The sequence below is a fragment of the Nesoenas mayeri genome (genome assembly GCF_963082525.1).
Source record: "Nesoenas mayeri genome assembly, chromosome: 3".
NCBI lineage: Eukaryota > Metazoa > Chordata > Aves > Columbiformes > Columbidae > Nesoenas > Nesoenas mayeri.
The window spans coordinates 90,574,971-90,600,028 of record NC_137544.1 but is presented as its reverse complement, the minus strand read 5'-3'; the positions used below and the strand labels follow the sequence as shown (position 1 = coordinate 90,600,028).

Sequence of the window (25,058 nt, the reverse complement as noted above, 5' to 3'; positions counted from 1 at the left end):
TCTATTAATTTTTATCTATGAAAAAAATCCCACTACCTGTGGCAGACACAGCTCTGTACTAAGATGGATTGATTTTGTTCAGCAGGCTCCATTGCTCCTACAAAAAACATTGCAGAAAAGGAAAATTAAATCTGCTGTGTGTGCTCTAATGTCTTGGGGAAATACCTGAGAAAGTAACTTCGCTACTACATCAGCGATGTCAGAATGGCAATAAAAATCTCCTCCAAGCCCCTAAACCTTGAAGACAACATAGGCAACAGAAAAGTCAAAAACTTTTGATATAGCAAAAGAAAAGCAAGAGTTTTTGTAAAACTAAAATGAATTTAAGTAGTAAGGTATACACAATCTAAGAAAATAATAATAAAAACCCCTATTGCAAATACAGGGGAAGATTTCAAAAGTATGCCAGCAACTGAGATGACAGTAATATTCAATGTCATTGCCAGAATTAGTTTTGATTAATGAAAAGTGCTTCTGACAACCTCACTGTACAAAGATACAAGTCTAAACATATAGGCAACAGTACAGAACAACTTTATGAATAATACTGTCTGATGTTCTGAAGAAAAATTACTTTGTTCCCTTTTTCCTTCATTATGACTATTTGTAGGAGGGTAAACACACACAGAAGCAGTGATATCACACTAAAAATGCTGAGGATGATATTTCAGAAGAGTACAGCTTTACAATGGTACCTAGAAATGCCTGTGTTGAAACAGGGATTATTGCAATGAAACACATCATACTCATAGCATATGACAACACAACATTCAACAGAATTGCATGTTTAATTAGGGTAGCCTGAAATAACCTATACACACACAAGTGAAAAAATGCAACCCCTTAATGGAAAGATTTGTATCTAGAGGAAATAAGTGTGTTTAAAACTACTGAAACTTCTGTAGACCAATCCACTCAGAAGTATGTAGAAGGAGTTGGAGAGGGCTGTCTTGAATCTCATTTCCCTTTTCTTTTGTAATTTCTTCTGAATTTAATTTTCTATATGTATTTTTCTACTATGGAAGAAAATCCTTTAAGGGGTAAAGTACTTGATAGATCATGTAAAAATACTGTCTCCACCAACAAGTTACAGGACCTAATGCATATAGGCCGGCACTCAGAGAAACTTGACAAAACCTCCAGGAACATGCAAACCCTTCCCAGTTTTCAAGTCTAAGTTTTGTTCTGAGACCAGAGGCAATGCTGAGCTCTGGATCGCCAGAGTGCACATCACGCCAACAGCTGCCTCTTGTCTCTATGCAGAGAAACTGGTACTGCACTACCTAGCAACACAATCAGTCCCACCAAACTGCTTCAAGTATTTCATATCTCAATTATTAGGTCTAATTACTGAGCCTCTTAACTGAGAGAAAAGAACTTTAAAAATCTCACTAACTGAACCATTTAAGAACAGTATTAACATATCCAGCACCATTTAGATGATGGACACATAAATCTTAGTTCTTCTACAACTATTTTCACTAATTGTTCTTTGTGTGGTTTTCACACACACACACACGAAAGGAACAGCCGGTACAGCTGAGCACCTGGGACAGAAGTACAAGTCAATCTGTTTTGACCGTCAATTCCAGTCTACTTTGATCTCTTCTGAAGCCATCAAAAGGTGACTGTGGCCAAACAGATGATTTTTAGGACACAGGAAGGGTTGCAAAGCAGAGCTAGACTGGAAATCAGGTTATGATACTGGCTACACTTGCAGAAGATCTGGGTGATGGAGACATGGCACACACAGCAGGCAGGAGAGATCCCTGACTCACTGGCCAGGGGTTGTGTACAGGCATGACCAAGCTAGGCCTAATGGAAGAGCAAGCCCTGCAAAGCAACAGTCATTCCTGCTTCCCACGTCTGCAAAGATGCTCTGGGATTTGAAGAAGTCATGGACTGTCTCAGCTGTCTACAAACAATTCTACTGAAATCATCAACTCAAATGAATAAGCACATTTTAATTTGCCAAAGAGAAGACCTTCTCACTTCTGTCATCTCCAAAGACAGATAAAAAAGGGGTAAACATGAGCAATCATGTAGAGACAGGCTTCAAAGAGTGATGTGCACTCAGTAGTATGGCACGCCAATGTTAAAGGTGAAGCCCTTCGCAGCACCCCTGCACCACAAATGTAGCGAGAGGCAGCACCTGGCAGTAAACGGGTAATATTCTATGACTTTCCTCCTCCAACTCCCAGCAGAAAGGACAGCTAAAAAACAGAAAAAACCTTAAAGCAAATAAGTGTTTTTCTCTCTTTTTTTTTTTCCTTCCCATCAGCAAAAAACATAAAGAAACCTTGAAAGTCTGAGAGTTCAGATCAGGTCCTCATTATTCCCCCCCGCCCATAGGAGAACGTTAAACCCAGTCACGGAACTCTGCATACCACCCTCAGTCACGAAGAACCCTCTGGCACAGATCCCAGACCAGTAAAAAATGACCATGTCAGTCCCCAAAGCATGGAGCCTGATCCATTTAAGCAAAACAAGTTCTACTAACAGCTGGTTTTCTCAGCATATTCACGTCCACGTATTTATCAGAGAAAAGCCCTCCAGGACAACAGTGTTTATTGCAGGATTATTTCTGCGAATCCAAGGAACACAGTATTCACTGAGCAACAGTGTTTCTACCATTAGCTTTTTTTCTTAAAATGTTAACCAAGATGAACCCATTTTTGTTTTGTTTTGTTTTGTTTTTTTTCACGTGGACAACTCATGAAGATTACATAGATTACATTTTTCTCCCCCCTTTTTGTTTTAAAAAAATAGACTTCCAGTTCACATTCATGTGTAGCATGCTGACACACGTTTCACACATTAATACAGAAACTAGTAGTTCAATCTCACATTGATTCCCTGGATTTAGAGTCCAGTGACTTTGAATAAATGGAAACCAAAGATAAGATGAATATTCTTTCCACACAAATATCTAGAATACTTTCACTAGAAAGATAATTTTGACCAAGCAAGATCCAGCGCTGAGCCACAAAGATGAGGAAAGGAGTGGAGCATCTCCCTTATGAGGAAAGGCTGAGGGAGCTGGGGCTCTTTAGTTTGGAGAAGAGGAGACTGAGGGGTGACCTCATGAATGTTTATAAATATGTAAAGGGTGAGTGTCAGGAGGATGGACACAAGAGATTCCATTTAAATTTGAGAAGAAACTTCTCAGTGAGGGTGACAGACACTGGAACAGGCTGCCCAGGGAGTTGTGGAGTCTCCTTCTCTGGAGACATTCAAAACCTGCCTGGACACATCCCTGTGTAACCTCATCTGGGTGTTCCTGCTCCAGCAGGGGGATTGGACTGGATGATCTTTTGAGGTCCTTTCCAATCCCTGACATTCTGTGATTCTGTGATTCTCTCAACAGGTTTAGATGCATTATGAAGGATGCACAGAAGGGTGACAGAGACATGAAGGGTAAATATCCCAGCAGCTCCTCATTGTGCAGAAGCAGCCTCAGAACATGTCTGTGCCTCCCTCGCAGCAGTAGCGGGGTCAGGTGCATGAGCAAGAGAGGGCCCATGGATACCCACACCCCTCCCCAAAGCAGAGCGGCCCTCGTGGGGAACAACAAGCACCCTGCGGCCAGCGCCACAGCCTGAGGCAGGAGAAGGAGCAGGATGAGCTGGGGACGCACTCTCACGGATGCTGACAAGCATCGTTGTCTCCAGTTGGGTGGTCAGGCTGTGGGGTTTCTCAGCCTACCACTTCCTCCAGAAATGCGCAGAAACTTGTTTCTATGATACTAATTATGATGGCAGCTTTTAAACAAAACACATATTGTAAATACCACACGTTTCGGTTTAACCTAATCTAATTTTTAAAAACCATTAAAAGCAACTCTTATGGCACTGTATGTTAGCCATTGATACAGAATAAAAGTTCTTAAAATTATAAAATGAAAGCTGCTTTAAGTGATTGATTTCAAATTAACTAGAAATTGCTGTTAGTGTGTATTGAACAACTAGTATTGGCTAGGTAACGTTTTTAAATTAACAAGTTTTAATAAAAGAATAAACGGGGTATAACTATGAATAATTATTGCCCAGATTTTTATGAATTAACACAAATCCTTCCCATCTATAAGTGTGGGGTAATTTTTTACTGTAAGAACTGGACTTGACACTCTTGTAGCCACACACCACACAAGTCAATGGAACACCAATATTGACTTGAACGAGCCACAATTCTTCTTTTTACCTCATGCTTTAATATGTGAAGTTTTTCAAGCCAGACGACCTACTAACATGTTAGTCCCAACTCAAATCTCTTCAAGAGTCTATGACAAAGAACAGCCAAAGTCTTACTAGTATTATGTTTACCACACACCTAAAAATAGAGCAAATGTGCTTTACAATAAATCTTCAAAGCAAAAGCACTACATCCATATTGCTATGGCTCAAATTCACTGACAAGATCTGTGGGTATGCATCATTTTTAGAAAATGAAATGTGGGAATGGATGTTTATATGGTAGAGCACAAAAGCAATGAAACCTCTTGGGAAAACAGGAGATAACTCCCATTACACAAACAGGCCCTTTGCTCTTTTTTCTCTACAAAGCTGAAACATTTCTATCTGAAAATGTTTTTTCACAAATCAGGAAAATGCTATTCCTGTTTGCTCATTCTTCCTAAGGTGAACAAAGTTTAGTATTAGCAAAATAATTGTTGGAATTTGGTATTTTTCCTGTTTTGTCAAGTACTTGGGAATGTTATGTTGGGAACTGTCAACTCTACTCACTCCATTTCAAAATCTGCCGCATAAAAAAAAATACACTGGTAATTTGCTTACACGGCTTTTGTAGATGCAATTACTGTTAGCAGCAGGGAAGAACTTTTATAAGCAGAACACAATTCAAATGTAACATGCCATGGCCTCAAGTCATTAAAGTAATCCTCAGGGCTTCTTGAGGCTTTTTGTACTTCTGGCAAGAAGTATAAAGAAGTACACATTGTTGCTTCAGTTCCCAAACACTGCAAAGTTAAATATCTAGACTATCAGATAAATAGAATAGAGATTGGTTTTGGGGAAGAACAAGGGACAACTACATCTTTGTTACTAAAGCGCAATCGAATAAATATTGAAAACATACCCATACATTTCTTCATGGCACAGAAAAAGTAGCCAGGAGAATAACGGAAGGTACAACAGCTCACAAGCAACTCTGGTATTATAGGTTACCAGTATCTAGATGCTGTGATGAAGTATCTCGAGACTGATAAACAGATAATGTGACAAGGTGTGGCATGGAACTCCAGGGTTTACTGGCATGATTTTAACATGACTACATAAGCTATAAATGACCAAGTCATAAATATGTCAGACACATCAGATTTGTACTAATATCACCCAAATATCTTTCTGCTATATTGCTCTACATCACACATCTAAAATCAGATATTCTTTAGGACGCTCACAGAAAATGTGATACTTATAGGAACACAAAGTGTTCTTTTGTACTGTTATTTTGCTTGGTATCAAGAGGTTAAGGTCTTTCTAAAGATACTGTTGAAAAGGAGAAAATAAGCAATGTACTAATTAGCACATGGGTCATCTAGACAGACATACCTGGGTGGCCTGAAATACACTTAAGAATCAACATGTGACTAGAGCTGAAAATACAATAGAAAACTGTAACAGCTCATTTGCTTTTAATGGTTGCTGAGCAGAAAAATCCTCTGGAACATGGAAGGATAATTGCATGTTTGACTACAATTATCCCCTCAACTAACGTTGACAAAAAGTAGTGAACTGATAAAAAAATATGAAAACATAAAAGCTGTTAAATATATTATTTGTGTCTGCATGTGTTTGCACATGCATGCGTAACCTATGTTTCCTTAAATAAAATATCTGAGAAGTCTTATGCCTTCATCTAAATCAAATCTTGGGTTTTGTTAAAACTGCATCCACCAGTTTATCCAGACCAATGTCCCGTTGAGCAAAATGTCAAGATACCATGTTCCTTCACTCACACAAAATTTATCATAGAGCTATTCTAAAATCGTGGTAGTGAATATTCCCATCGTTACTCATCTATCCAGAAGTGTTACCACCTGCTCAAAGCAAAGTCATTGCAGTATTAACCAGAAAAACAAAGCATCACTGAAACAATGTTAGATCTGCTTGACTGTTGTATACCTGTCTCATGTAGTTATTTTTTGAGGCAGGTGTTACAAGACTGAGATACAGAAGGGAAGGAGGAACATTAGGATGTTCCTAACTCTAGAAATGGAAGAAGAGAAATTTAATGAAAGCAGACTGATTTCTAATCCTCACCATTGCATTTGAGGAGTAAACACTAGTTTCTCAGCAAATCTGTTCATCAATTGGTAAACAGAACAGTGAGGTTCAATAGTCTTAAAATGAAACATTTGGATGCTCTCCTGAAAACACTGAGGGTAACAGAGCACTGGAACAGGCTGCCCAGGGGGGTTGTGGAGTCTCCTTCTCTGGAGACATTCAAAACCCACCTGGAGACCTTCCTGTGTAACCTCATCTGGGTGTTCCTGCTCTGGCAGGGGGATTGGACTGGATGACCTTTTGAGGTCCCTTCCAATCACAGCATGTCAGGGAAAACAGTAACTTACGAAAGCTGCACCTTTTTAAAATGTGTTTAATAAACACTTCAGCTTCTACAACAATGCTTTATTCAAATGTACTATTAATTTGTTTATACAGAGAACTTACCTTCCCAAAGGAACAAAAATTAAAGATTGCCCCACACAAAAGTTATCGGCACACTTCACTGTAGAAGGCACTCAAAATATACTGCTACAGCAAAACACAGCATAGTTTTCATCAATTAATACACTATAAGAATATCACATGTGGCTAGTGATGACTCTTCTTCACCCATATGTGATCCAGCCACAGATAGAGGACTAACCAAAAGAAGATCTATCATTCTTCACCACACACACACTTGGCAGTAATCATTATGACTTTAAGCAATTTAAAGCAATAGGATGTTACCACCTAGCCTACATTTCCCAAATCTATCAGGAAAAAATTGAAAAGTTCAGAGATTAAATAGAAAGAATGCTCCAGAAAACAAAAACAAAACACCTCACTCACTGTTCAATACGTGGGGAGAGATACAGCTTCGGAAAAACCTGAGTAGCTTCTGCATCCTCAAAACTAACGGAGAGAAGTGCGACATCTTCTCCAGGATCTTCGTTCACATCCTGCACACAAAAAATAACAAATATAAAATGGCAAATAACAAACTGAGTACTTACAAGCTTACAGGTAACAGCTAATAAGTCAAATGCCAATTTATTTAGGAGATGCTTAAGTGAGGAATCTGAAGTGTAACGACTGAAAAACAGGTTGCAAATTTATCCTTTCTTACTCTATTAGTACTTGAAAGATTTTCTGCCTTGCTTAGTTTCCTTTAAAGTATGAAAATAAAATGACTGTGTTAGCAAGTGTACAGTAGTGTAGCTTTTCAAATAGCTGAACTACATATTGCAGTACAGATGCAGATTTCATTTTTAAGGATTCTTGGTTTAACACTATCATCAGATGCAAATGCCAAAGAATTTTTTTAAATGTTAAAACATCACTGAGTTATGACCACAAATTTTATGTTATTTTTCAAAGTAGTTTAGGGTCCAAAATTTCTGTTGCACTCAACTGCTACTTCTCTTGTGGATGAAAAGTGTTTTTGTGATCAGAAATTTGTATCTAGAAGTCATTATCGCCAAGTTTTCTGCAAATTAAACCCATGCATTACTTTCAGCAAAGACTGCATACTCCATAAAAACTCCCCTAAGACCAAAAAAATCCACGCTAAATACTATGACAGTCAATGCATTCACAGCTGAGGCTTCCTTTGTATCAGAACAATCAGCTACAGTTTTGGGATCAGGTAGAATAAATTGTTCCTGGTTAGGACCTGACATCTCTCCAATTCACAAATCATATACAGTACGAACCACTGTACTTCTGATCCACACAACTTCATTAAGCTCTTCACCTCTAGATGGAAAGTAACGAGTTAGCGGCCCAGTCACCTTCATTGACAGCAAGTAACACGGTGCCACTTGCTGCTCATAAATGAAAGTCTTTTAATGTGTTTGTGCATATGTACATAGCAACTTGCCAAGATGCATTTGTTTTTATCCGTTTTGGAAAAACATGAGAGGAAACAGATAACCCAGCAGATACGTGCTCAAAGCAGGATCAACATGGTGCAGTGTGCCCTGGTCTGCTCTGTCCCACAAGCAGCTGTGAGGAAGGAACATGCAAACCACTTAAACATTGTTAGGAGATCCTGCCCTACTTGGGGAGAAAAAAAAAAGTGTCTGCTGAGTGGTTTCAGGAAGACAATCTTGTGCCATTTAAATCTTTGGCAGGACTGAAACTGTTCATGTCCACAGAGACTTGCTGCATACCAGCTATTACGTGCAGAACACAACATGCCAAGGAACTTGGTGATAAGCTGCAGGGAAGAATGGGTCTTTAAAAAGCCTAATTGTCTTAGATGAAAAATGAGACAGAGCTGACAGTGTTTTCTAAAGTTCTGCCTTGGTGTGCAGCTGACTTCTGACAGCTGAAAGAAAGTGTACTCTTAGAAATGCCTACAAAACAGTCACGAGCAAGGTATGCCTGGAAATCAGAACACAGTTTTAACTTGAAGTTGCAGGACAAAATCTAGCTGCTGTCCTGTTGTGGTGTGACCAGCTTGTGGATGGGATTGCATGACGTGGTTCCCTGTACTAGTAACAGACAGGATCTCGTGCCCCATCACATTCCCTTCAGTGTTACATTTCCAAGTGGTACTATCATCTACAGCAGAAGAACCCTTTTTTCAACAAAACAACAACAATAAAAAAATACACAAGAGTACAATCCCATCCCCAACCTTTTCCCCAGTATTTCACATATTTCCATCATGACTGAAAAAAATTAAATAAGGAACAGCTTTCACTCCTGAAGTTGATTATGGCATTACCTGGCTTTTTCCCATTTGCTAATTATCAAGCAAACGAAAAGAACTATTAAGACATATTAAGCATTTATAGTAATGATTAAAAAGATTTTATTTCAATAGCTGACAAGTACGTTTACTTTTGGATGCATACAGTTCTTCCAAGACCATATTCTTTCATTTGTAACTATTTTCAAATAATTAGGGTGTTTTTTGGCTTTTTTTTTTTACAGATTAGAACCTATATGCATTTTACAAGCTACATGGACAAAATCAGATGTATTTAACCTTGCATTTAATATTAGTGCTTAAATTGATGCACACACACAGATTGACACCTTGTATAGTACCAGTTTCTAGAATACCATCAGAGTGCTTACTGATCAAAGAAAAACAAAACAAGGCAAATAAGCAAAACAAAAAAATGAATAAACGTACAACAGATGAGGTGAACACCACTACGAGATCTATTAACCCATATTATGTAATAGTACATGATATTTTCTACACATACTAGTGGCTTCTTTAATATGAAGAGACATGCCAAGGGAAAAAAACCCACACAGCAGCATAAATCATGATTTTGTCTTTGCATGTTGAGATGCAAAAAGCTGATGTGTGCAGCCAGAGCAACAAACTGAGTGATATGATATTTTTCATTTACAAAAATAACACCCACCCAACACTATTGTAACTACTGTTGTCCGCACAGCACTGCATTGCATTCATACAGCTACCCTCCAATCCAAGTTTGAGTATAGAAACCGTACAGTCTTCTCTAACTACCTTTTTGAAATGGATGCATATTTTTGGTCCATGTACCTGAGAAATGAAAATTTGAACTTAAAAAAAATGCAAGATATCAGCATTCCTGTAGGTTTTTAAAGGATGTAATGCAGTAACACCATAAAGTTTCTCAACCTTCTTGCTCAGGTGGCCACAGGTTTCCAATGAAGTCCCTTTGTATCCCACACCATACTATTTATTCCTTTCAGACTTCATTACATTTATTGATGCAAGAATGTGCTTGGTGGAACTGCATTCAATCCTAGTATACCAGTTACAACTGCTATTCATAAAACTAAACCAAACCCACATGTCTTGCAGATAAACTGTGGAAAGTTTTTCAACTAATAGATCTTTCTGAAGTTGTCTGTGCCAGTCACAACTTAACTCCTCCAGTGATGCCTCTCCTGCTCATCCCTGCAAACCTGTCAGGGACCAGGTGAGATGACAGATCCTTATATCACCAGGCAATGATACTTCCCCAGAACAGGGGTGAAGATCCTCCCATTACACCAAAGCGCCCTAAGGCAAAGGTTGTTTTCATGCTTCTCAGCAAACTCTGCCCAGGCAGTGTCCTCCCCTTTCCCATTTCTGCATGCATATTCCTCTCAAAAACCAGGCCAGATTTAAACAGAGCAGCAACGCAAAAATCACCTCTATTTTTATTTTTCAGCTGGCTTCAAAAGAGAGAGCAACGTCCAATTTCTTTGGCAATATTATTCCCTTTCAGGAAAAAAAGAGGCTGCTGAACTGAAGTCACAACACATTTTTTAATATAAGTAGCCATGTTCCTTCTCAAAATTTGTATTTCACTCACAACACTTAATGTAAGAGGACTGTAAAAAGTTATATTTAAGAAAAACTTATTTTGTAAAAAGTAAGAATGGCAATTTTCTATAAAAGTTAGCATCCAAGGTTAGAACGGCCACATTAAACTATCATTTTATACTCACTGAGCTTTTTCCACACAAGACGCTATAGAACGTATTATTAAAAAGAACTTCCACTGAACAGAGAGCACATCCTGGGCCACAGGAATTTAGAGGTTTAAAAACAGAATGTAAAAATGTTTGAAATCATTAGTCAAGCATGTGATAATGCACACCGATTAGTTTTTCCACAACAGTCTCATGTTTGGTAGTAAAAAAAAAAGCCTTCTAGTGCACTACAATGTGAAAGATCCAACATAGATTTTCACAGTGTCTTTCTGCCATCTCATGTATTTATTTTTAAAAAACAACCTTTCCTCATTTCAGAAAATGTCCATTCAAATCAAACAGGAAAAAAAAGTTGATACACCATTTAACGCTGAAAATAAATAGTTTTCTTTCTCCAGAACTGCAAGGGGCTTCCTATGTTTACAGGATACTTTGTACAGTGTGGACTGATCCTTGACTAAACCTCCAAAGTGCTGTGGAAACGCAAAATATAGATAGTATATATATGTGGTAAGAAAGGAACAAAAACACCACCAAAAAAACCCCACAAAAAACCAAAAAACCAACCCTAAAGATTTTCAACCCATAGGCTTTTATCTATTGCAAAGACCTTTGAGCAACAACGTACACGAATAAATAAAACTTTTAACACAGAAAAGCATAAAGAGAACACTCATGGTATTTTATTCTAATTTACCCTTTGTCTGCTCAGCCAGTGCAGATGAAAGGTTATGTGTTTTTGAAACTCAAGAACAAGAGGCCATGCAAAAATAGAAACGAAACACAGAATAGATGAAAATTGAAGTTTGAAGTAATTTAGAAATCTGTTTTCCCAAAAAAAAGTCAGGAAAATACTTCAGGTATCACAAAACTCCAAAGGAAAACTTAAAATTCTATTTCTAATTTTATCAGCACTGTCTAAACAACTATGTTAGTTTTCATTCATTTCAGTCTAAATTTACACTGAAATGCATGCTTCAATGTTTATAGCTGCTCCCTTAGCAAAATGCTTAATCTTTTTACAAAGTTAGTATGAGTTGTTTATAAAAATTATCATCAAAACCACTTTAAATACACCATCCAAACAGCATTGTTTTCTTGTATCCTACCTACTGTAATTGAAAACTGGGAATTTACTGGAACTGACAATTTATTATGAGTCAGATGGTTGATAGCCAGTCCAACCAAAACATCTGCTCCACACAGTCACAACTGCTATAACCCATTTCCTCTTGTGCCTGGAGTCCAACCAAGTTGTACATTAGAGTTCCTTTTCCTTAAAGATGCAGACTCTGGAAAATCAGTTATTACTTTTTCTTAGTTATCAACAAAGAATTGCCCTGCAATCCCTGATTAGAGCACTCTATCACAAGGAGGTATTTCTGTATTTGGCGTGCAAGTGCAATTCCCTGCACCAAACAGTAAGGCATAAAGTGGTAAGTGATTGCAGGCTTATCCCAGGCTGTGGCAGGACCTGCCTTTCCATGGAAGACTTAAGAGGTAGGGGGGTATGAGACTGGGGGAAAAGACCCTGCAATGGGTCGATGTATACGTTGAGGACCTGGGATTAGGAATCCAGTTTAGTGGCATCAACTGTAAACCAAGAACGAGAGGAAAAGAAACTTAGAATTTGGTAGAAAGGATGGGAAAGGTTGTGCAGGAAAAAGTATTGTCGTGTTTTGGGGAGGACAAGTGGTTTCTGGTCTGGGGTATGGTAGGAAAAGTGAGAAGGGAGTGGGGCTTCTGGTGGGGCTCTTACCCTAAGTACAAACTGCAATTGATTTGGGGATAAAAGTGAGGTAAGGAAAAGCACACAAACTGTTCAACCTACTGGATGGTCTTTTGGGTAAGGAGATGCCACGCAGACAACTGCAGATGCCTCCTGACTGTCGTGACAAATCTCCTTCAGGAGGGTCCCAGCCCCAGCTGATCATTCCTGTCTCTTCCTGGAGGTTTCTGACTTCTTGTCTCTCGCAACTGCTCAATAATTGTCTCTGTGGTATGACTCTAACTGAAGGGATGGAAAGTGTCAGCAAATGGGGAGGGGAAGGGATCACTTAAAATAATATAAGTGCAGGATAAATTCAATTTACAACTTGCGTGATGTGATGGAGGTCAGAGGAAGATGAAACAAAGATTATGGATGAGAACATGGAGGACTGAGGCAGCACTGACTTTAGCATCTGCAAACAGCTTATAACAAGTGGAAGTCTTTTAACACTTACTTGACTGTGATATCTCTCAACCCTACCAAGTCAGTCAGCTACACTCAAGTTGGGTGTGAAATTTATATTTAAGGATCCTTTCTGGAAAAAAAAAATGCTTTCTAGTGGAGAAGCGCATGAGAATAACATATATTCAGAAAGGTAATTTATCTTAGGGGTCAAACTTATCCCATGTTATTTTGCATGGTACATATCTGTAATGGAACCATACTTATTAACAACTGGTCAGAGAAGTGAACAACAGGAATTGTTTTTGAAGTTGAAATGGGAATTGCACCATAGAAGAATACGCAACACTATTAACTTCAATTCGTAATACTGGGCAACTTGCATCACAACGGTTAGCAAAGTTTGGCCTTTTCCCTCCAAATGTCAGCATGCAATAATGTGAAAAACAACTGTCCAACAAAGCACAAGCAACTCCTACCCTCCCTGCATAGCAGTTCCACTGGCCAGCTTTGATACAAGCAGTTACATGTTCTCCCAACGTCTTTGTGCATCTAACCATTTAAAATAACAAAACACACCAAGGGAAACCAGGCAAAGGAATGCGAAGTGGCAAATGAGACTGAGAGATCTGCTTCACTCTAGGGAGAATATATAATTATTCCAGGAAACTCTTTCTTCTGTCTTCCAGGAAACCCACCAGGTCTGACCAAGGAGTGCTGATTCTTTAAATAGGATCTTTCATGAAAACAAAGGCAGTTACCTTGTGTGCACTGCCCGCAGCATCGCAGCGTTCCAACCCGGCCCCTCTCCCAAGGTAACGCAGCAAAACACTCACATGACTCGGTCCGGGAAAAGAGCGCATTTGAGACCAGCTAATTCCTGTCTTAAAAGTTATGTGAAAACCCTACTCTGGGAATGACTTTCCAAGCCTGAAGAGCTTACTTCATAGGACAAGATACCAAGTTTTCTTCATTACAACAAATTTAAATAAATAAGTATCTACTAAACATTTAAAAACTATCAGCAAGACCTCCAAATATACCACTGGGCATCAATAATTGAACATGAAAACAATCAGCATTTTCTTTAACTGTGGGTAACATTCCAGGGTTTTGTTTGTTTTCAGACTTTCACAGATAAACATATTGTACTTCTCTAAGACAAAAACATGAGATGTGCTTTGCCTATACCTTTTTCTTTTATTATGGTCACAGTCATCTTCCACTACTTTCACAATGTGAGTGACCATCAGAGTTCGGTAAAGAATACTGTTAGGAAAAGGATAAGAGAAAACCTGAACAGTTAAACAGAAAGAATAACAGCCTTGTTCATGAAAATACATGATAGAGTTCACAACTGGGCTTTGCATATTAGTGACAGATATGCTGATTTCAGGCAAACACTACGTATTTACATTTGTGTGTCTCCGGTGCATGGAAGACTCATTTTCACCAGTGTTTTACATGTTCTCTATTTAAAATTTTCATTTGAAATTATCAGTAATGGAGATTCAAGATTTATGTAGTAAAACGATTAATTCTAGGACTGTCAGGGTTCAGGCACTCTCTGTGCTGCCTTGCCATGTGCCAAGATATTTCCTTGCTAGCAAGAGCCACTAAAAAACATTTCGTTCGCATTTGCCTCTGCATTGCTATCTGCTTTTTACACTTTGAACACTGAGAAGAACTGCATTAATAACTAAAAATGTAGATCAATACCTACCTTTAAAGATGCGTCAGTTTGAAAGACCGTGAGAGAACTTTTTCTTTATATATGTAGTCTGAATTACTTGAAACAACATAAAGTGCATTTACATATTTCTAAACACAAAAATATACTTTCAACACTCTCAGAACCAAGCAAACAAAAACACAAACCACTATCCATTTAGATGATTTATGACAGGTCACCTCTACAGAGTTTCTTTCTCTATAAACTCCCCGAAGCTATCAAGCTGCATCCTGAACATGTAGTTACGAGCCTTTTTTTTTTTTTTTTTAAGCTAAGCCCTAAGTTTTTAAGCTTGCTTTCCCAGAAAAAGATTTGGAGACAACTCTCCAGCCACCTCTTGAGATGACTGGACTATAACTTACTCAGAAAGCAGTATTTGCTTTATTCTCTCCCATTTTACTGATTTCTCGCCTCTTTAAAAAATGTAATGTTATTGCAGAAGCCAAAGAGCAGTCACCTCACGTCCACTGGAAAACAAGATCTGCTAATAAATGTTGAGCAGTTATCTAAAGTACAAACAGATCATTAATATAGTTTGAAATAAAACTATTTTCCTGCCAAGACAACTTTCTAATCTCCAAATACAGCTTTTCTATACATGGATATTTATATTTTATATATGTAAATTGACAAAACAAAAGAATGGATTAGTATCGAGGGCTCATGATTGAAAGAAGATTCAGAGGAACAATTATTTTGGGGAAGACTGTAAGAAATATATACAGAGCTACGTCAAGCTAAGACAGTTTTAGACCAGTGAGAAGTTGGGGTTTATTTAAAGATCATAAAATGGCTCATTGATACAATTAGTAAATCTCACAAGAAAAAAAGATTAGAAGTTAAAATACAGTGAAAGACAAACATCTATGATAAGTATTTCTGTAGCCATGTTGTGGGGGAAGTCAGCACAAGCATTTATTTTTTAAAATCAATCCAACTTTTTAAGAAAAGCTTTTTCCTGCACTCTCCACATATTTTTATATGTTCCTGGTTCAGTGGATACCTCTGCAGAATCAGAAATACTATAGATTACATGGGTCACAACAAGAATGCCAGAATAAAGCCATATTCTGAGACAGATCTTCAGTGAACCAGGAAGTACCAACAAGATTTCACAGATGAAAAAGTGAATAATCAAAGTGTAAGGTAAAAGCAAACAAAGTTATCTTGCTCAGTGGTCTTTCACCATTGTAGCTTAGTATTGCTGACCTGATTTAAAAATATGGAACCTTTGTTTTAAAAGAAGGTGCCAATATCAAAAGTATTAGCTGCTAAGAGTTGTTTTGTCAACTGCAGTTTCCTGAGAATAACAGGAATGTTTCTCATTAAAGTTCACAGCACTTTTGATTCACAAACTGTTATTATGCATTCCAATTTCAAGTGCATAATACTTGTATTTCTTTTTGAGAGAATTCTGTTATCCTACATTTATGTCTACTGGATCTTAAAAAAAGAGTGCGTGGGTCTGTGTGGGGCATTTTCTGCTTTGTACAAAGAATATGCAAGTTGGAGCATCCTGTCCCCTAGAGTCCTATTTACGAACATGCATAATTCCAACAAATACTTGGTTTAATCATGCACACAAGTGTATATGTGCACAGATGTCAAAGAGTAAGAACTCATTACTGTAAATTAAAAAAAAAAAAGAAAAAGAAAAAGAAATTAAAAAACCCCCACTTCTTCCAGTAAAGAGAGAAATACAGTTTTTTTTCCTCACATTTGTGTGAAGGTTGATCCTGCTACAGGTGGTAAGCAGGATGCTCAGATGAGGGATAAAAGCTGTATTAGTCCAAAAATTGCTAAAACATTCAACTTTCAGAGTTCACATCCATATTTGTATGTAAATTGGATACATAATGCAAGGAAAAATTCACATTCAGCCTGTTTTATACATAGTAGACAAGTCGCATTCTGTGCCAAGAGAAGTCTCTGGAACTTAGAGCATGAGACAGTAACTCCTGTGCTTCATTGTACTGCTCAGGAGAAGGCTGACTCATCTGTTGTTGTTTACCTTGCCCAAGACAGCACCTGAAACATAAGGCGTCCAGCTCAGATGTGGTCCCAATGGATTAAAGAGGTAGTTGCTGGAAAAATACATCATATATTTCCAGATGAAAGACTGATTCCATCACTGAGATCTCCCTGATTACTGACTCAGAAAAAGATCACCACATCTTTTCCCCATATCTCATCCATTAGTGCATCCATCACCAACTTGGAATAAAGAACTCAGAGAAGTATTGTTGAACTCTTTTACAGCATCTGGAACGGTGTTTTAATGAAAAAAATGCAGGTTCAAAGGCCACTAATATTGATATTACCCTTCAATTTGTGAAGTCTTTTCTGACACTTTCTCATATCATCCGTTCAAAGGTTCAAGGGATCATTTTCTGTAAATCTAATTCAACTTTTAATGCTCTCACAAGACCCAAAATCACTTCCATACGCTCAACAGCTACAGCACAGCACCCCAGCATGTGCACATCAACAGTGTAGAACACTCTCTGTTTTTTGGTCAAGTATTCAGCTTTCTTCCCATAAAACTGAGCATTATGGTCTTTGGCAAAGAGGATGATGTCACCTCACCACACATGAGCAAGACTTTAATAGTGACAACAGAGTTTGAACTGGAAGTTTCTTACCCAAACATATAGGGAGAGAGCTTTTGATACTTTTTTTTTCTTTGAAACAATGAATTTAAGAAGTTAAAGACTGTGCTCTTTTCAGAAGTTTCCTGAAATAATGCAGGTTTGATGTTGAGACTTCATAACTGATGGGGATTGTGGGACAGTTATTCGTTGGGTTCCATCCCGCTGTTACAGACAGTTAGAGCAGACTGACAGACAACAGTAACCCTTTGACTTCCCACATCTTCATGAAACTCAGTTCCTCTACAGGCATCAGCTGAAAAAGAATGTAGCCCTCCATTTGTGTGGTACATGTGCACCTAAAGTGGGACCCACTATGACACTTCCTTAGGGACAAAATATTAGGAATTTTAACACGAGCTTAACAAAAGTGCAGATTTGGAAGTCACCTTAAAATTACAATAGCATAAGGAAAACAAAGTAACTGCCAGGAAAAAAAGTGACAAGTCACTCCCTGTGATGTCACTGTTAAAAACCAACCAAACAACAAAATCCCAACATATTAAAAACAGTGATGTTAAATAACGATATTTAAACGCCTATGTACATGAGCAAGCTCCAACTCTGAAACCACTGAGCCTTTTCTAAGAAGCTATTTACAAAACAGTTGTGTTTATCAGCAACAAAATTGTAGTCAATAGCGTTTAAAGGATCGAGGAGAGGGAAGATTCAAGTCACATGCATTCTTGGAATTCTCTAAAATTGCCAAATTCATGTCAATTTTTCTAATTAATCTTTCCACCATCAGAACTTGCTTTTTTCAAGCCTATGTGAAATTGCTTCTACCATCTTGACATCTCATGTGCAAAATTTCTTCTATTTTTACTTAATGGTGTTTATCTAGAAATAAAACGTGTCTCATCTTTTCCTTCTGGGGTCCAAACATAATGTTAACAGCCTATCGTATCTTCCTATTTTCTGAATATTAAGAATAGTTGAAATTTTGGCACACTTGATTTTACTTTGTATGCACCTCCACAGCAGTCACAGAAGAAAACCATCTACATGAACATTCTTCCCCAACCCCTACAACCACTCAATACTTAATACTTATTCGGAAATAAAAAAAAAATAATGAGAAGGGTTGATGAAAATATTTGAAGCTAGATATACTATCTAGCTTCAAATAAAGAAGCTGAGAAACACTGCTTCAACCATGAACACATTCAAGTTTTAGCCATGAGATAAAGCTGTCTAAAAGCCCACTGTAATTAAAACTAAATACATTAAACAAAATCACTAACCAGTGGCAATATGGTTTTTTTTAAGAACTACCAGGGACTCTGATTGTTTGTAGAGTCATAATTGAAACAGCATACAGAAAAAAACATCACATAGGTAATCCTAGAAACAGTTCTATTAATAATGTAAGGCCTTGTAAAGTATTATGGAATATGAAAAATTTACCAAGTAAAACTGAACCTAATAACAGAAATAGGCTGTATTTCAACAAAAAAATTAGGAGTTATCCATGGATTGTGTGAATATTTTTTTGTCATCACAATAAAAGGAACTGCTAGGCATTGATACTGAAATCCAACACAATCTGATTTTTATTTTACAGCTATGCAGACAACAGACCTTCCTTTGTATTAACTTCACAGTACTGCAGACTATATAGCCATGGAATTAAACTAAAAATTCTGCTAGAGAAGCAACAGCCATGTGTTTCTGTTATATGCAGTTCGTTAGCAATATAACAACTCATGTTTAAACGACAATTATAATAGACCTGACTTCTTCAAATAAATCTATCCACATTTTCATTGTAAAAGCAAGGACAAATCATCAATTTGATGATTTATTTCAAAAACTGTTACAAATTTATGGTTACACTCAATACTTGTCCAGGCTTTAAATCAAATGAACGTTGCCATAATCCCAGCATCACTGAAAACAGTAAATCTAGGAAAACTAATCAGTCTTCAACTAGAAATACAACCTGAACTCAAATTGGTTTCATTTTATAATCTAAACACAGCTCCACAGAGCTACATACACTGGGAATGGACCCTCAATTTTACTTCTGCTGGGTACTACTTTTAAAGGTGTAGCTGTTTGCTACAATAAAAAATACAGTATTTTGCTTAGATTAGTTTCAAACAATTCAAGAAACAGCACTTACTGCAACCCATGGCAAAGTGCCCCACAGCTAAGTAGGTTAAAAGATAACATTTCAAGAGAAAACAAGCCAATTTATTAATCTTCACCTTCCTTTGCACAATGTTATCATCACAATGATAAGCTCCTTAGATACACCCATGGTATATGCAGGTGCACATACACGTATGTATGCACACAGGTCCTTTTAAAAGTTATGCTCTAGTTACCAGACGGCCACTGCAGTAATTAGCTTAAATGAAACAGAAGAGAAGATCGTTCTGTCCTCTCCTTTTTTTGCTGCTTCATTTGGGATCCACACTAGTCTTGCCAACTTCTGACCTTTCAGCCCAGACAGTTACTCATGTCATGAACACAAACTTCTCTTTAACTATGAAACTCCAGACTTTTCCCTCTCCATAAAGCATCATTAACGGCTTGGTCCACAAGAGAAGCTACTCCTCCCTCTGCTTATACTTGGCAGCACAGTAATGTCCAGAATGCTCTGTCTAAATTAAGCTTTCATTTCTCTTGATAGGTCCCCAGGCACTTTGAGTAATATTAAATAGAAACTGTTAAATGTTCTTTGGAAACAACCACTGTCCTGGCTCCCTGTAAGCCCCTATATTCTATGTCAATCAACATGAAAACTTCTAGAGTCTTCCAGTTTTCCAACAGATCTACTTCTGAAACCACTTCTCAGCTAGCCTTTAACACTCCCAGTTTTATCAATGGCAATATTTATACTTACATAAGTGTCAATATTTTCTTTCTCCCCTCTAAAGAAAGCATGTCATTTCCTTTTGTCTTCCTCCACATTCAATTCCTGACTATCCTAAACTAACCAAAGGACTTTTTATATTTTTTTTTTAATTTGTTTTGTGGGTTTTTCTAAATATATTTCTTATTCTATTTCCATGGCATATGTGATCTTCCTAAGAACAGAAGCTTTAATTGCTTGAATCCCTTCAGCCTGAAACATTATACAAGCTGGTTACTTAAACACATTTGTTTTGGTTTTTACTCAGAACAACTGCACTTACTTGACACTCATTTGTCTTAAGGCTACCCCGTGTCCAAACTGATGCACATATGGTAAGTGGTTGTTTGTTTGTTTTTAATAAATATAGAACAGATATCCTTCTCCAGTAGGACTAGTCAATACCTACAGATCTGTATCTATTTTCTCGCCCCCAAAATTTCATTTGTTCTGAGAGCAGTTTAAACCCCACTGCATTAATCAAGGACAGAGTGTTCCCACATTAAGAAATATTCTCTGCAGGTATTTTTGTATCTATGAAATTGGTTTCCAAGATGCTTTACATTAAAACTTTAATCTTCACAAGATTACTATAATTGTTAGTTGCACTGTAATAACTGGTTTTGTGGCAACCACGTGTTTGATGCTCTATTGTTAAAAGAGGAGCAGTCCCTTTTATAAGTCTTTACTATCTGGAAGGCAGATGTATAAAGATACCAGGAAAGTCCAGAGACAAAACTAAACATCCCAATTTTTTTCCTAATGTTTGTTTGGTCTATATTGTAATTAACTCATTTTTATAGCTCTCACAACAAATTATCTCAGGACAAGAAAAGGAACTAACTGAAGGGCATTCCTTGCCATAGCCAGTTTCACTGTAGAGCATCTTGATAGGCGAGGTACAGTTATTTGAGAAAAGGGGAGAAGAGAACAGGCACACTCAGACAACAGAATCATAGAATGTCCTAAGTTGGAAGGGACTCACATGGATCATCTCCTGTCCCTGCACAGGACAACCCCACAGTTCACACCATGTGTCTGAGGGCTTGTCCAGTCTCTTCTTGAACGCTGTCAGGCTTGGGGCCGTGACACCTCCCTGGGGAGCCTGTTCCAGTGTCCACCACCCTCTGGGGGAAGAACCTTTTCCTCATGTCCAACCTAAACCTCCCCTGGCACATCTTCCTGACATTCCCTCGGTTCCTGTCATTGGTCACTAAAGAGAAGAGTTCGGCACCTGCCCCTCCTCCTCCCCTTGTGAGGAAGCTGTAGCCACCATGAGGTCTCCCCTCAGTCTCCTCTTCTCCAGGCTGAACAAACCCAGTGACTTCAGCCGTTCCTCATAGGGCTTCCCCTCCAAATCCTTCACCAACTTCGTAGCCCTCTTCTGGATGCTCTCTAGTAGCTTTATATCCTTTTTATCCTGTGTTGCCCAGAACTGCACGCAGTGCTCCAGGTGAGGCCACGTCAGTGCGGAGCAGAGCGGGACAATCCCCTCCTTGCCTGGCTGGCAATGCTGTGCTGGATGCACTCAAGACACGGTTGGCCCTCTTGGCTGGCAGGGACACTGCTGGCTCATGTTCAACTTGCCATCGACCAGAACCCCCAGATTCCTCTCTGCAGAGTTGCTTTCCAGCATCCACTGACACCTCACTTCCTTAGGAAACAAAGCTAAAATTACAGCTAAGTGAACACTGTGATTTATCTGAAATTCTGAAATATGGTAGATAAGCTCTTTATGTAAAAATATATGAAGAATTCCTTCATGGAAATACGTTCAGAGGATGTCAGCAGTACTCTGTTCCTTCTAGAGGTTGTTATTTCCAATTGAAAAGCCACTTGAGAAGGAGAAAACGAATGTTGTTGTACAGGCAGATAGATGGCTAAGATGACTACAACAGGTACTTTCAGCAAGTCCATCATAAGCTGTACTTACAGTCCAGTAAGCCTAGATAGTGGAGATTTAAGACTGACAGTGAAATACCTGTTGTTTGTATAGCTCCTCAGAAAGTCATCCGTTCACCTTCCAAGAAACCAGTTAAAGACAAAATGTTACCTTGATTTATAGAAAAGTTAACAACGAAACTGTAAAGGTTCAAAGAGTGTAAAAACTGTACTCCGTAGGTAGGGGAAAACAGACCTTAGATTATTCTTCCATGAATGAAATTACTTTTGGAAACAGAAAAGCTGGAAACCTGTTAGGGGAAGAAGAAATGAGAATGACAGAGTGGGCACAGCCATTTCTAACTTTCATCAGGCTCTAATGTATTCTATGGACAAAGCAGGTGAAGTCTTCTCTTACTGTTTGTTGATGAAAACCAAGGTGATGCTATTGAAGACTTTACTTCATACCACTTATGTTGGTGAACATCCACTCGCTTAGAACATTTACTATCAGACTGTAGCAAAGGTGCTACACTTAAAATAATGTTTGGTAGAGTAAGCCACTGTCTCTTCTTTGCCTCACTTCAAATAAAATATTTCAGTGTGCTGTCCACTAAGATGAATAATATAATCCCTTCTTCAACTCTGAGAAACTCTTCCATTTCACTGCACTTATATGAAGAGACCTTTCTCTAAATGCCCATACTTCATGACCTGCTAACTTGACTACACAAAAACCACTGGTGGCCTAATTGGTAAGAACATAGAAACATGTTTCCTTTGAAGATCACAGATACTCTATCAGATTAGATTTTGAAATAGGCAAATATGAGGAAATATTCTGTTGAGTCTTCATGCTACAGAAGTTAATTTCTAGGAATAGTCCACAAATTTTCCATTAATTTCCTATGAAATATGAAGTGACCATATTTTCATTAAATAAATTACAGGTAAAATACATTACCTAGGACAATGAATGGGACCACAACTTACTGTTGTGACATGATAGACAAGCGACACGATGCACAATCAACTCAGCACAGGGAACATCAATGCTTGTGTTTTGGGTAGTCGGTATCTTAATAAAATTCCATAAATAATTTCTTTCATGGAGTGCTGGATCGTGCACAGGGTAGCTAGAGGAAGACATAAAGAACTAAGGCTATTCCTAAATTCAGGTTTGGTTTGATCAACCTGACACAACAACAGCTTGAGTTGCCATTTACATCTAAAGGCCTATGCGCACGCTTACCAATGAAGGCAAGAAGAGAATGACACTTAAGTCTCACCACTGAAAGTCTACTTAATTTTATGTGAATTTGATGCATGCCACTGTTCACATGGATAGATTATAATATCACTTCCACTGTCTTCTGATTCATTTTGACATATTGAACTGCCAGTAAATAATTTTTTAAATAAAGAAGCACAAAAGCATTTGCAAAGTACTTATGCAAAACACTTGCAATCCTAAATTCATTAATATATACATTTTAAGCTGCTGGTAGCAATTCAAGCTATACTTAAAATGGATTAAAACAGCATTTAAAATATCTCCTGTGACTAAAGCAAAACTTAATGTTTAAAACAGTTATTTCAAGACTTCATTTTGGTAGAAATTAATAAAATTGTTCATTCCTCTCTCCCTTCAACATTGCTGCATCAAAGGATATTACTTGAAGATTTAAAAATATCTACTGAATGACAGCTCCCTAAATTGCATAAAGTTCAACCATGATAAACAAATACCCAAATGGACAAAGATTAGCATACAGAGCAGCTTGTACTCACCTATTAATAAATATTATACTAAATTTAGGTTGACAGCCACAACTAAATTAGCAGATAAAGTAATTATTGTATTTGATACTCCATGGCTTAAAAATCACAACTACCAGAATCTATTTCTATTCTGTCACTACCTGACCCTAGCAAAATGTCATAAACCAGCTTCCCAATTCTAAAAGGTAGAGATTAATACATCTTATAACCTTAACTATGTATTTCTAAACTTCTAGATCCTGACTGCAAAGTTCTCCCTCAATGCAGCAGAAAGGAAGCCTATTAATCTTCATTCCTTTAACTATCACCGACTGCTTCATGAACAACAAGAAAAAATTTCAAGTTGCAGAAGCATTTCCAGTATCAAACAGCTATCACCGCCTGCATAAAATGTTTTTAATAGAAGAAGAATGAAAAAGCAACATGTCTGATGCTTTTATAGGAGTAATAAATCCTTGAAAACAGGATTCATAATATTGATGCAGAAATATTGAGACCAACTCAAAAGTATTAATGGTGCAAAGACACCACTTCAAATGCTTTTACCTGTCTGAACCAGTTTTGCTTTGACACACCCACAATTCTTGTATATATTTATCCCTCTGAAACACAGAACAAGCATATAACACAAAGAGGCCTTTAAATATAATGCCATATAATTACCCTTCGTATTTCAGATGGTTTGAAAATCTATGTTTATGAACAGAGTTCTCTGATCATGTTCCTGTTGACTTCAGAATACACCTCATAGGATAAAAAACTCAGTCATCTCTTGACCAGCCCAAACTCCACCAACTAGGCCATTACACCAGCCCTCTATAAAGGCATTTCAAATATTTGTTTTTAAAAAATTGCATGCAACTTGTTTCAGAACAGGAGTCATAATAATTCTTGCCTTGATCACTTTCCATAAACCTCCTTTCTAACACAAACACAGGGAAACAAATCTGCTAGCCGGTCCTTTCCCACAACACGAAGTGTAATATTCATTACATTTCTTTGCAACACAGGGAAGAAAACCCACCAATCATGACGCACACATTTGCTCTTCACTCCAGACAAAACATCGGTTTAAAGCTAAACATCAACCACTTTTTATGACAGTTGAGTGTATTACGGATTCCTTGTTTCCAAAAGCAAGCAACTTGATTCTCATTACTAAATAATCAGTAACACTGATTAACTCTACTATTATTTACAGTATTTGTGTAAGAAAAACTGAGAAGGAAGATTCAGTGAGGTCATATCATCATTACAAGAATTTATATGGCAATGGTGTAATTTTATTAAATGAAATCTACATTTAAAATCTTACATTTGC

General features: G+C 37.7%; 1 protein-coding gene across 2 annotated transcripts in view; it reads right to left on the bottom strand.

The window, feature by feature from the left end:
• Nucleotides 1-25,058, bottom strand: part of BABAM2 (BRISC and BRCA1 A complex member 2) — a 169,237-nt gene that overhangs the window by 70,486 nt on the left and 73,693 nt on the right. For both annotated transcript variants that reach the window (XM_080342905.1, XM_080342904.1), the window contains one exon: nucleotides 7,080-7,189. In XM_080342905.1, the coding sequence (XP_080199031.1) occupies nucleotides 7,080-7,189 (110 nt within the window). The remainder of the gene's footprint in view (nucleotides 1-7,079; nucleotides 7,190-25,058) is intronic.